This window comes from Xenopus laevis, chromosome 3S, assembly GCF_017654675.1.
Source record: "Xenopus laevis strain J_2021 chromosome 3S, Xenopus_laevis_v10.1, whole genome shotgun sequence".
NCBI lineage: Eukaryota > Metazoa > Chordata > Amphibia > Anura > Pipidae > Xenopus > Xenopus laevis.
The window spans coordinates 126,505,795-126,519,477 of record NC_054376.1 but is presented as its reverse complement, the minus strand read 5'-3'; the positions used below and the strand labels follow the sequence as shown (position 1 = coordinate 126,519,477).

At 41.7% G+C, this 13,683-nt stretch overlaps 1 protein-coding gene across 1 annotated transcript; it reads left to right on the top strand.

Annotated features, from left to right (window-relative positions):
* The first annotated feature begins 1,577 nt into the window (after window positions 1–1,577).
* On the top strand, window positions 1,578–7,534 carry LOC108703409 (tumor necrosis factor ligand superfamily member 14). Its single transcript, XM_041588934.1, has 4 exons — window positions 1,578–1,802; window positions 4,491–4,530; window positions 6,242–6,283; window positions 7,099–7,534. Exons 1-4 carry the CDS (start codon window positions 1,578–1,580, stop codon window positions 7,518–7,520), a joined length of 729 nt encoding a protein of 242 aa, XP_041444868.1. The 3' UTR covers window positions 7,521–7,534.
* The last annotated feature ends 6,149 nt before the right edge of the window (window positions 7,535–13,683 follow it).

Sequence of the window (13,683 nt, the reverse complement as noted above, 5' to 3'; positions counted from 1 at the left end):
CCCTACTGTAAATGATAAGGATATTAGAAGTCACTGAGGGGTTATGTGACCATATAAAGGCACAAGGCTGCAGGCTGAGTTATACAGGGAACTCTGAGTATCACTCATGTATTATAAGGGATAATGTACCCCCTACTGTAAATGATAAGGATATTAGAAGTCACTGAGGGGTTGTTCTGCGACCATATAAAGGCACAAGGCTGCAGGCTGAGTTATACAGGGAACTCTGAGTATCACTCATGTATTATAAGGGATAATGTACCCCCTACTGTAAATGATAAGGATATTAGAAGACACTGAGGGGTTGTTCTGTGACCATATAAAGGCACAAGGCTGCAGGCTGAGTTATACAGGGAACTCTGAGTATCACTCATGTATTATAAGGGATAATGTACCCAGAGCCGGGCCAACCCTGCCAGGCGCCCTAGGCAACCTGGCGGGCCACGGCGCCGACTCAGTGCGCGTGAAACTGCGCATGCGCGAAACTGCGCTCCAGCGCGCATGCGCGAAAAGGCGTGCGCGCATTTTCCGAAAAATTACACTCGCCAGCCTGGGAGAGACGGGACCGGACACGGGGTAGGCGACAGAGCAGGTACGTGCCTGGCGCCCCCCCAACTTTGCGCCTACTTTGCCTACCCCTAGTTCTGGCCCTGAATGTACCCCCTACTGTAAATGATAAGGATATTAGAAGTCACTGAGGGGTTGTTCTGTGACCATATAAAGACACAAGGCTGCAGGCTGAGTTATACAGGGAACTCTGAGTATCACTCATGTATTATAAGGGATAATGTACCCCCTACTGTAAATGATAAGGATATTAGAAGTCACTGAGGGGTTCTGTGACCATATAAAGGCACAAGGCTGCAGGCTGAGTTATACAGGGAACTCTGAGTATCACTCATGTATTATAAGGGATAATGTACCCCCTACTGTAAATGATAAGGATATTAGAAGTCACTGAGGGGTTCTGTGACCATATAAAGGCACAAGGCTGCAGGCTGAGTTATACAGGGAACTCTGAGTATCACTCATGTATTATAAGGGATAATGTACCCCCTACTGTAAATGATAAGGATATTAGAAGTCACTGAGGGGTTCTGTGACCATATAAAGGCACAAGGCTGCAGGCTGAGTTATACAGGGAACTCTGAGTATCACTCATGTATTATAAGGGATAATGTACCCCCTACTGTAAATGATAAGGATATTAGAAGTCACGGAGGGGTTGTTCTGTGACCATATAAAGGCACAAGGCTGCAGGCTGAGTTATACAGGGAACTCTGAGTATCACTCATGTATTATAAGGGATAATGTACCCCCTACTGTAAATGATAAGGATATTAGAAGTGTTTGTATGTTTGTACATATATTTCTATGACTGTGTATATATAATATATAATTCTATGTGTCACTGTTTCACTTTAGTGTTGGGTCTCAGTAAGTTTCCCCAGTTCATGGCAACGTTCCTATTTTGTGGTGACAGTTGGTGTCAACCCTCCTCCGCCCCCCTCTGAACTCCTTTTCCGCTAGAGAAGGTGCTGACAGCTCCCTCCCCTGACACAGAAGCCCCTGCAGTCATGGACACGTATGTACAATATCCCATGTCTGTGTTCACAGTGCAGGGGCAGGTGGCTCCTGTTGCCCCAACTCATCAGCCTCTAAAGAAGCAGAACAAGATCATTAGCCAATGGGCCATTCACCTGGCAGTTATGGTCCTTGCTGTGCTGGCACTTTCTGCTGCTGCCATTGAGATTTACATTCTGAGAAATCTACAGAGGAGTCTGGAATCTACACAAGAAATGGTAGGTCCTGCCATGCTGCTTTGGGGCAGATAGAGGGGGGCAAATGAGCAATGAGGAATATGGGTAACAAAGCCAAGATAAATAATAGAATAATATTGTACTGATCTGCTGGTGGTGTTAAGAATATGGGTAGTCTTGGTACAGGTTTGAGATACGTTATCCAGAAAGATCCGAATTACAGAAAGACCATCTCCCATAGACTCCATTTTATCCAAATTATCAAATTTTTATAAATTGATTTCCTTTTTCTGTGTAATAATAAAACAGGCGCTTGTACTTGATCCCAACTAAGATACAATTAATCCTTATTGGAAGCAAAACCAGCCTTTTGGGTTTATTTAATATTTATATGATTTTCTAGTAGTATGAAGATCCAAATTACGGAAAGATCCCTTATCCAGACAACCCCAACCCCAGGTCTGGATAAAGGGTCCCATACCTATAATATCAGGATAAAGGAGTAATGTTCTGCTGGTAGTATCAGGTCATTGAGTAATATAACAAATCACTGCTGCGAGTACTGGGGGTAAGTTAGAATCTGCTGGTAGAACTGGGAGGAGAAGTAACAAGAGCATTGTTGTTCCTCAAGGGCTAAACTGTGAATATTAGAAAAATTGGAGGAGCGCAATTCCCCACAGTTAGTTGCAGAAAGATGAGAAAATGAGTAATACCCACTGGTTGTATCAGGGAGATGGATAACAACTAGTACCGACACACTATCAAGTTGACATTGTGATATATTGTCTTGTTCCCGTTAGCTCCGACACCTGCCCCTTGTACACATCACTGTGCCCTGCTATGACTTAGCACAACCGTAATAAACCTTCATTGTGTAATGACCTGTGTAGTCCACGATGGTTCCGCCATTCACCTCTTATCTTCAGAAGGACAAGTCTTCAAATCCTTCTTCTCATTCCAGTTTCATTGTCTTTCCATCCATTTTAGTAAAGGACCACATGACCAATAGCTCCTCCCAGTCTAATTTACTGCCTTACTGTGTAAGACCTTTAATCCCACCTCTCTTTTCTGTCTCTTTTCTGACCATCCATTGCAGGTCAAGACCTTATTCTTCAGAGTAGAGCAAATCATATTGGCCCTTCACTTCTACTCTTCTTTAGGCTTATGTTGGGATTGAAATCCTACTAATCAGCGCCTACAGATGAATAAGCCCCTTACCTGTCCTGTTCTCAGATACATTGCGTTTTTCCTGGTACAGGAATATATAGAACAAAAATGTTTTGGTGCCAAAATCCATCATCTGTGCCTGCACCTGTACTAATGCAATGGATCCAGGTGAAGGTCAGGGCTAATTTTCAGCCCAATGAGGAATTAGCCTTACTGTATTTGATATCTTTTTTCCATACTCCCAGGTACTCACCCTAAATCTCACCCAAACTGTTCTATAAGCTGTCTCACAAAACTGATAGCAAGGTTACACACATATATAGAAATAATGGTACAACAGATACTACTGCTATCTGTTTCATGTATATCCAAGGCACAAATAAGCATCACCCCAAATCTCCCCCTAACTGACCTTCAGACTGGGCCCCCTTAGCTCATAACAAGGTTACAGATATATAGAAACATTGGGGTGTCACCCTGCTATAGTTCCAGTGGTACCCAGGGTACAAATAAGCACTCACCCCAAATCTCCCCCTAACTGACCTTCAGACTGGGCCCCCTTAGCTCATAACAAGGTGACAGATAAATAGAAACATTGGGGTAACAGTCACCCTGCTATAGTTCCTGGGGTACCCTGGGTACAAATAAGCACCCACCCCAAATCTCCCTCTAACTGGCCTTCAGACTGGGTCCCATCCATTACTGATAACTTTTGCCAGTCCAGTATCCAATCCTTAGCATTGACTGACCGCCATAGACCACCATCTCTTTCCTGTGTCAATGACTTACTCTTCTTCTTTTTGTTCATATCACTTCTAACCAATACATCTAAAACCTACTGTTCCTTCTCATCTGTGTATTTTTGTTATTGTCCCCTGTAGTACAACAGATCAAGTCTTTCTTTCAGTATATCTACCTCACTATTACATAGTACCATCATTCCCTTCCTGTTTGTATAGCAATACCAAGTACTATATCTTCTTTCTTTTTGTGTTGTTGACTAACCATCTTCTACTGTCCTACTGCACCTCCATGCTGATGTGACTGCCTTAGCATGTGCTGGATCAGTGACCAGGCCCCAAGTTATGTAGCACATAGTAAGTAGTAAGGTAGTACAGAAAGTGAAGTTTAGTAATGTCATTGTTTATAATCAGTCACTGCCTCCCTGGTGTTATATGACAATGTCAGTAAGTTTTGGATTTGCCTTCTTGGGTCAACTAGATAACCTACAAGCTACCACCATAGGCCCACTCCCAAGATGTTGTTTAGATAGTGATGAATATGAAATAAGTATTGACCTAGACCTGCACCCACTAGGCCACCAAGAGATGCTCTAGAAGTCTAGAAAGCAACACTCTGTGAATGGTTCATGACTCCAGTTCTTGAGGAACAACGACAGTCCCGGTTTTCAGGCCGTCCTTATCTGAGCACCAGTGGATAAATCAGTGATTGAACCTTTTGATGGTTGTACCAGCGAATTGGCCTATTGGGTTAACAACAGATTAGAATTTAAAGCATTTTCACTGCTCAGTGTCTGACTCTAATGTCTATTGTCTTTTCAAGATGCATGAAAACTTTGAAGCACAATATACGACTAAATCAGGTAAATATATTGTTTTCTAACATTTTCTAATAATTGACCTTTGACATGAATGCTTACTGTTGATAAAGTTGATTGCAATACCAGGTCACAAGGTATTTTAGCCAAGATTATTATTTGGAGAAGTTAAAAAAAATGGGGTCATACTGAAGCCCATTGAAGCACAATTAATTGTAAATTAAATACACGGTGGCTAAAAATTTAGCTTGGATACTGAGTTTGCACCAGGATTCCTCATCTAAAGATAATGCTCCAAACTACTGATGTTTTGAAAATTATTTATTGTTGGAATATAAAAGCAACACAAAACAAAATCTTCTGTTTCATGTGAAAAAAAACCTGTGGTCAATTCATGGGTAAAAAAGTCTTTTGATGCAGCTTCTTCCTGCCTCTGCCACAAACATTAACACTGTGAACTTCCACTCAGCCCTCTGACCCATTTATATTTCTTTCATTACATTTTGCTTCAGGTTAATAACACAGTTGACCCTTTTACATTGATCAGCAGTGCAATGCTCCAAATGGTATAACAAATCTAGGATTTAGGCATATTCTTTTATGTACTGGGATTTTATGTATATATATATAATTTGTGGGCCCCATACAACAATATTTTCTACCCCCCCTACCATTGGTGGCCAACCTACCCTACCCTCAACCCATTGGTGGCCAGCCCTTCCAACAAGTAAAAAAAAAATGGTAACCAGGGCCTTCCCACAATTAAGTAAGCATTGATGACTACCCTCCCCCATAAAGGTAAAAAAAACATTAGTGGCCAGGATCCTTCCATAAAGATTTTTTCAAAAATGGCGGGCAGGGGTTTAAAAAAATCCATTGGTGTTCGGTGGAACTTAACTTCTTCGACTCCCTTCCCTGGCTTTCGGATCCTTTAATCGGCTTGGGCTCACTCGGCAGATTCGGCTCCTGCTTTGGCTTACTCGGCGGCTTTGGTAACTTCTTTGGCAACTCAAGGGGGGTCTGGCTAATCTGGCAAGTGTAGTGTGGCCAGATACCCCTTAACACTTAAAAGCCACCGAGCCAGGGGTGATAGTCCCCCCTGATGGTGGCCCTGATTCAGGCCTCCTACTTATCACCCCAAAACACTTATAACCCCAAAGTCTACCATTTTCATAATTCCACTGCCTCCATCCATCCATGTGTATCTGTGAAGTCTTATGTGTGGGATTGTGAAATGGCCCTTCATGTCGCAGATTATATTTTGTTATATATTATAATTATTTGTGTCAATGGAGTCTCCATAGGCTTTAGATTGGTTCAGCCTTGTTAAAGTTCTATTTCAGTAGAGAGTAGTGAGTATAGACCAGGTGTCTCCAACCTTTTGAGCCACATTCAAATATAAAATAAAGTTGGAAAGCAACACAAGAATGAAAATAGCTCTTAGGGGTTTGATTAGATTTTTGGCAGCCCCTATGTGGACTGGCAGCCTACAGGAGGCTCTATTTGCCATTGCATCTGGTTTTATGTAACTCAATTTACCTCCAAGCCAGAAATACAAAATGTAGCCCCTGCTTTGAGGCCACTGGTTGCGACATCCAAGGAGTTGGTGAGCAACATGTTGGGGGTGGGTGTAGAATGCCTTATATAATGCAAGTCTATTGTCCTGGTTGTATTGTTTGTGTACTCCATTACAACCTGGTCTGTTATTATATGTCCTGTATCTTCAGAGATTGACATGTCTTCCTTTAATCTCTAGGTGACACAAGAAGCCCACCAGTACCCTCAGCTCATGTCACAGGTATGTGAAATGTAGAGCTTAAGATAATATTTTGTTTTGGGCCTTAAATAAGGTAGAACAATAAAGAAAGCAATGTTTATTTAGGAAGCAGATCGGAAATGGAAACATGAGAAATAGTAATATACAATGACTAAAAACAGTCACGTGTAGCTAGGGTTAGAGTCCTGCAGCAGGTCGGGTTACCCTCAAAAAACATGGGTACCCCGTGGACCCAGGGTAGGCTTTTCAGGTATGGGTATGGATGCAGGCCTGCGGGTTCGCGAGTCTGCGAGTCACTGGGTTCTCTTCTTGATGCAGCTCTCTCCATGCAACCTGCTTCTGTCCCTCTCCCTCTCGGCTATTGGGCACTTTTGATGATGTCACTTCCAGTTTGATGGTAGTCGGCGGGTTGTGGGTCGGGTTGCAGATAAGGCAGTTGAGAGTCCGGGTCAGGTAGCAGATCAAAGTGGGTAAATATTCAGGTTGCGGTTCGGGTTGCGGGCTGCAAGTTCAGGTCGGGTCCGGGTATTAGAAACTGGTCCCGCGCAGGACTCTAGCTAGGGTTGCCAAGTGGCTGGTATTTTATTTCTATTTTGTAGAAATTATGGCTGATCCCAATGTTATTAATAGGGAAAGAAGATAAAAACATAGGAAGGCCATATTTTTTCCAGAAAAGATGGGTTGAACTGGGGTTGAACTAGAGATAAAAGCCCGTCAAGGTCAGCTCTTTGCTCAAAGATGCCCATGTCTTTGAAAATAAAATACATAAATGGATGTGTGGATGACGCCATTGAATGCATGTTAGCTTATCTTTCCTCTCTTTATCCCCATTTCAGATTGCAAATGGACAAATCAGTATACAGGACCACAGCTGTTATGGGAGCCCAAACAAGGTTCTTCATTTCTCCATGAGATTCAGTACAGGAACGGTTCTCTCCTCTTCAATAAGACCGGGATCTACTTCATCTACTCCAAACTGCAGCTGAGGTCCGTGGACTGTCCCAAAGTAGATGCCTCCACCTTTTTTCAACATGGGGTGTACAAGAAAAGTCCACACTTGCAGCATGCGACAATCCTTATGGAGAATAAAAAGCAGTTCTGTGATAGCCAAGGTGGCAAAATGTGGGTCGGAAGCAGCTTCCTTGGAGGAACGTTTCTGATAGAGCAGGGCGAAGAGGTTTATGTCAAGATGTCCAATAAAGAACTTATCCAGGTCAAGGATGGAACCATAACTTTTTTTGGTACTTTCATGCTTTAGGAGGAACACTTGAAAATATAGGGGACTAGACTGTGAACTAACCTCTGTCTACACTGTAGGGAACTCCTTACTCTTTGGAACTAGGAAATCATCTTGCATCGCATAAAGCGCCTTGCACTGGAACCTGCTGTTGTTGTCTTCAAACAAGCTAAAAATATCCCACAATGAAACTGAATAGGAAACACTGTTATGCAATGGCCGGTCTGGACTTTCCTCTTGTGAAACTGACTTATTTCAGAGCAGAGAGTTGATGTTGGAGGTTGAAAGCTACTTGGCAGGTAGCTGTTCCATTTACTTCTTCTCAAGTTCCATAGTTCTAGTCATGTTTCTCCTCAATGAATCATATGTGTGGCTAAACCCCCCTCGTTCTCTGCCTCCATCTGTCAAACTAACACATTCATTTGTCGCTTACCACAAAGTCAAGTAAAAGTTATCTATAGAAGCGAACAAACCGCAAGAGGTTGCATGCATAATGCTCAGCCCCATTCTTGCTCTGACAGGTTTCCTTCTCTGAGATGTTAGGTCTTAGTTTGGTTTGCATGCCCAGACTTGCACCAAAATAATCAGCAAGTGAAGGAAGTGTATCTAGTGCAAGCCTCTCTGCTACTTCAAGCTGTTGTGGGACATCCAATCCCAGAATCCACCTGCAAGTTAAGAAGGTTATAGTTGAGGGATACTTGATTGGGGACCCCTGTAGAAGCATTTTTCACAAGTTCCTAGGTATTTCCTATGTGGGTTTGTAGTACTATGAGACTGAAGAAAATCGCCATTCCATGCATGCTCCCACACAAGCCCTTGCAAGGGATACCTAGGTGCTGAATTAAAAATGGTGTGGCAGTGCTCCCCATGCAAGAACCTAATTTTGTTTAAAGGATAAGTAAACCTTTAAAATAAGTGAATGTAAAATTGATGAGGGGGCTATTCTAAACCATTTTGCCATGTACATTCATTATTTATTTTGTTTTGATTCCCAAATATTACGGGATACATGTGCTGTTAATATGAATGAATTTTGTTACAACAGCGCCACCTGCTGGTCAGTTTCCCACCAGTCTGACCAGCAAGTAGTCAAGGAAGTTGTCAGGAGAAAGAAAGAGGCTGATGTTCTTCTGCTTAAGAAAGATGTGAGAAAGTTTTCTAATATTTTCCTAAGCAGAAGAACATCAGCCTCTTTCTTTCTCCTGACAACTTCCTTGACTACTTGCTGGTCAGACTGGTGGGAAACTGACCAGCAGGTGGCGCTGTTGTAACAAAATTCATTCATATTAACAGTACATGTATGCCTTAATATCTTGGAATCAAAAGAAAATAAATAATGAATAATGAAAGACAAAAGTGTTTAGAAAAGCCCCCTCATCAATTTTACATTAGTTTATTTTAAAGGTTTACTAAGATTTACCATACCTCCCAACTGTCCCTTTTTTGGAGGTACAGTCCCTCTTTTGACAGCTCAACCTGCAGTCCCTCAATTGTACTGGAAAGTCCCTATTTTCTCTGCAATGCACAGCCAGAAAAAGACACAGTTTCTCACTTAATTAGCTTTTAGCAGAGAACAAAGAACAGCTAACAGGTGCAAATAAGATACTTTGTAACAATTTTGAGACACAAAAAAACAGTTTAGATAAGGAGAAATATTTTCAAACTTTCATAACCTGGCAAATTATGTAAAATGAACATGGTAATTAGGGGGTGTGGCCACAGAAAGGGGCGTGGCCAACAACATTCGCTGTTTAACGTGCGAAAAAATTTTTTGTCCCTCTTTTTACTTCCAAAATGTTGGGAGGTATGGATTTACTAGTATTTTTCATCTGGTTATGGTTTCATCCTTCCAACAAACCCCCACAGCGAGATTTGAAACACGCAACGCGGCTGAATAAATGGGCACTTTTTTTTCCTTTTACTATAGTTCTCCACCTGTTAAGCTCAGGCTCCCCTTTACTAAAGGGGTTGATTTCAGTGGTGTTACTTTTTGCCTGGACATCAGACTTTTTAACATTTAAAGGGTCGGCCTGGCATCTAAATTAAGTTTTTTTTCAAATGTTCGCACATTTATTTATTATAAATGACTTCATTTGGCAGAATACCTTTTGACTGTATTATTGACATTAAATTATTATTATACATTATAAGTTTTCTTTTATAATCAATAAAAAATGGGTTTTATTGAAACAAATTCTCATATTTTTTTTCTAATTTCACATCTTAGAAGGGCAACTAGAGCCTAAAAAATCACCTTGAATTATTTTAATAGAAAGATGTGTCCTGTTACTTCTTTGTATGACAAAATATTTAATTTTGAAATCTGACATGGAGCTACACATATTGTCAGTTTCCCAAATGCCTTCAGTCATGTGACGTGTGCTCTGATAAACTTCAGTCACTCTTTACTGCTGTACTGCAAGTTGGAGTGATATCCCCCTCTGCCCCTTATTCAAGGACAGTAAATAAGACAGAAGCTGTGGATCCGCAGATTGTGCGGCTCTTCTGGCTCCCTTGGATAGGGTGGAACAGGGGACTGAGTTTGGCAAGGATCCCTTTGCTGAGTTAGTAGTCATCTCTGGAAGGGACTTGTGCCTTGGGAGCGCATCTTGTGGAGTATCGCCTTCACTTCTGCATTCACAAGTCTCGTTGGAATTTTTAGCAAGACTATGTCCAATTTCATGTCATGGTTTAAAAACAAATATGCAGCACAGACTCTGGCCAATCTCAACCGCAAATAAGTCCTTCTTCTGCCGGCCAAATGGAGGCACCAGAGATTCAAGACTTGTTGATGGATTCATTATATGATGAATAATGAAGGGCAGTGGCACACGGGAATATTTGTCGCCCGTGATTTTTTAGATCTACAGAAAATGCCTCTCCATTGGTGGTAATTGAAATCGCTGGTGGTATGCCCAACTGATCACTCAATCGCCTGAAGATGCCTCCAGAGGAAGCATGATGGTGACAGTAGGGCAGTGTAGCAGTAGTCATTTCTCCTCCAGGCCTGTTGATCCTTTTCAAAGGGACAGAACGGGATAAAAAAAACTTTTAATAGCAATTACATTTACTAATAAAGCTAATAAAGAAACATTTTCTAATGAATGTATATTGGAAAGCTGATTAGAACTACATCTTTTATCATAAAAGAGTTTTTGTCCGGAGTTCCCCTATAAGAAAGCTCAAAGTGTCACTGCCTCCCTCTTTCCCTTTAACGTTGTTGTCTTGATCACCACAAACACCCACCGATTCTCTGGCGCTTGACTAAAGAGCAGGGTCTTTCCCTCGCTGTTGGATGATAAAGGCCTGAACTACTTTCATGTTACCACAAAGCCATGTGACTGCACAGAACAATGCACACCGCTGTGTAATCTCTCCCCTCATCGCTTCTGTTTGCTGAGTCGGGAGAAAGAGAAGAGTCTCGCAGTGAGACGGGAATTGCACTCCACCAAGAAGCTCTCACATTCGGGTTTCAGAATAGTGATAAATACTCCCAACAGCAAAATCCAGCTGGTTCAGAAAGGAGGCAGGAAATGACATCACCGCTGAGAATGTGACATCATAGCTGACTTGGTGGAATTCTAAATCCATTCAAGTACATCTACTCTCTATAGAATGGAACTCCTTTGTTCTGTCTAATAAATATTATTGTGGGTGGGGGGTGGAATATGGGTCAGGGCATATATATTTCTTTGTCTTTGTATATATAGAAATTTTTTTGCTGTCTTCTTTAATAGGCCAATTGTAATGTTCTGCTCCAGGGGTATGAGGTCCTTAATCTTTCCAATGTTATCCAAGTTTTGTACCTTTTAAGTGCACTCAGGTGGAGGTGGTTCCTACACTCCTGCTTCCTCGTGGGATATGAGGGTTGCCACCCTGTTGGTATTTTAACCGGTAAAATACCAGATAAGGCTGGGGCTGGTATTACAAATATATCAGCAATGTACTCACCAATAAATTTGTACAAATTAGTCCTCCACTCTGGCCTGACTCCTTTCCTCCTCCTGCCCACCTCACATTCCCTCTCCAGCTCCACCTGCTCCTCTTCTAGCCCATCGAACTCACTATTTTTCTTCCCACCTGGTTGATATTAAATGGCGGCAACCATATGGGATTTCCAAGCCCAGGATAGTGATCACTGTACAAGATTGTATCAAAAGACTGTTACTGCTTGGGCCCTCCAGCTCTCCGGGTCCACCGGCAACTTCCTTGGCTCTGGATCCTTCTCTTTAATCTTCCTTGCTTACTCTGGCATGCTTTCCAACTCCAGGTTCCTTCAGGTGGGTCCCAACTTCAATGTATCTTCCTGCAGCCCTGGGATAATGTTTGACCAATTTATAGGCAACCACCATCAACATTTATGGCAGCACCCATAGGGAAGCTCACTTTATGGTGGGGTAACTGCAGGGGAGGTTTAAGCACAGAGGTCCAGCACAACCAACCTGCATGTAGATGATCTAAAACTAGTGCAGTATATTTCTTGGACCAATGTAGACCACCTTCGAGGGATTTGGTACGCTGTGCCTGGAAACTCAAGCGTGGATACTTTCACAGCCCTATTATAGCTCATTTAAGAAATGTAAATAATTTTTTTAAGAAAGGAGGGCTAGTTAGTTTCTGACTATCCCCTTGACATTCAGGACTACGTTCCATTTCATACATGACTCCTTTAAGCTGTGTATGGAACAATACACCAGGCAAAAAGCCAAGATTCTGCACGGAAGCCAATGTATATAAATCTGCTCCTTGGTTCAAAGAGGAAACTGACAGAAATTAGCACATAGGGCTTATGCTCCTCTATATTTTTCTTAAACGATTATTAAACATTTTAAATAAGTGAATGTAAAATTGATGAGGGGGTTCTTCTTAACACTTTTGTAATTTACATTCATTATTTATTTTGTTTTTATTCCAAGATATTAAGGGATACATGTGCTGATAATATGAATGAATTATGTTACACCAGCGCCACCTGCTGGTCAGTTTCCCACCAGTCTGACCAGCAAGTAGTCAAGGAAGTTGTCAGGAGAAAGAGGCTGATGTTCTTCTGCTTAGGAAAGATGTGAGAAAGGTTTCTAATTATTTTCCTAAGCAGAAGAACATCAGAGCAGCCTCTTTCTTTCTCCTGACAACTTCCTTGACTACTTGGTGGTCAGACTGGTGGGAAACTGACCAGCAGGTGGCGCTGTTGTAACAAAAGTCATTCATATTAACAGTACATGTATCCCTTAATATCTTGGAATCAAAAGAAAATAAATAATGAATGTAAATTACAAAAGTGATTAGAATAGCACCTCATCAATTTTACATTCACTTATATTAAAAGTTTACTTATCCTTTAATATCTTGGAATAAAAACTAAATAAATAATGAATGTAAATTACAAAAGTGCTTAGAATAGCCCCCTCATTAATTTTACATTCACTTATTTTAAAGGTTTACTAATCCTTTAATTGACTTGACTTCTGCTTTAATGATTACTGAGTACTATTTGGGGTAAGATAATTAATTGAACCTCGCATGGCTAAATATCAGCGGGAGGCCTGACACACATCATACAGTAACTGGCAAGATATTTGAGTTTAGGGGGAAGTTTACAGGTCAGTTTGTGTTTATTTAGATCAGACAAACTTTCCATGACAGGTGTTTGTGTCATTGCGATGCACAGGATGTGGCTGAACCCATCAGCTCGTCTTGAGCCACATCTCACCATTAGTTGCAAGTGAGCAGCTAGAGCATCATCTTAAACACCACAGCTTGTGAGTAAAATCTTTGCACCCTAGTAACACACCATAACCAAACGTGCATTGAGTACAACAGTGTATACTATATTTAAGCCAATGGTGCCAAAATGCTTGTGTTGCTCCTCAAACCCAAGAGCCAGTAAGGGGGAGATTTGGGGTGAGTGCTTATTTGTACCCTGGATACCCCTGGAACTATAGCAGCGTGACACCCCAATGTTTCTATATATCTGTAACCTTGTTATGAGCTAAGGGGGTCCAGTCTGAAGGACAGTTAGGGGGAGATTTGGGGTGAGGGCTTATTTGTGCCCTGGGTACCCCTGGAACTATAGCAGGGTGACTGTTACCCCAATGTTTCTATATATCTGTAACCTTGTTATGAGCTAAGGGGGCCCAGTCTGAAGGCCAGTTAGGGGGAGATTTGGGTTGAGTGCTTATTTGTA

What these genes read in the sequence shown, in the direction of transcription:
- LOC108703409 (XM_041588934.1), top strand. Translation starts at nt 1,578, where the DNA reads ATGGACACGTATGTACAATATCCCATGTCTGTGTTCACAGTGCAGGGG. An exon ending in TGGAATCTACACAAGAAATG is followed by an intron (nt 1,803 to 4,490) that starts GTAGGTCCTGCC and finishes TGTCTTTTCAAG; the next exon opens with ATGCATGAAAACTTTGAAGC. An exon ending in ACAATATACGACTAAATCAG is followed by an intron (nt 4,531 to 6,241) that starts GTAAATATATTG and finishes TTTAATCTCTAG; the next exon opens with GTGACACAAGAAGCCCACCA.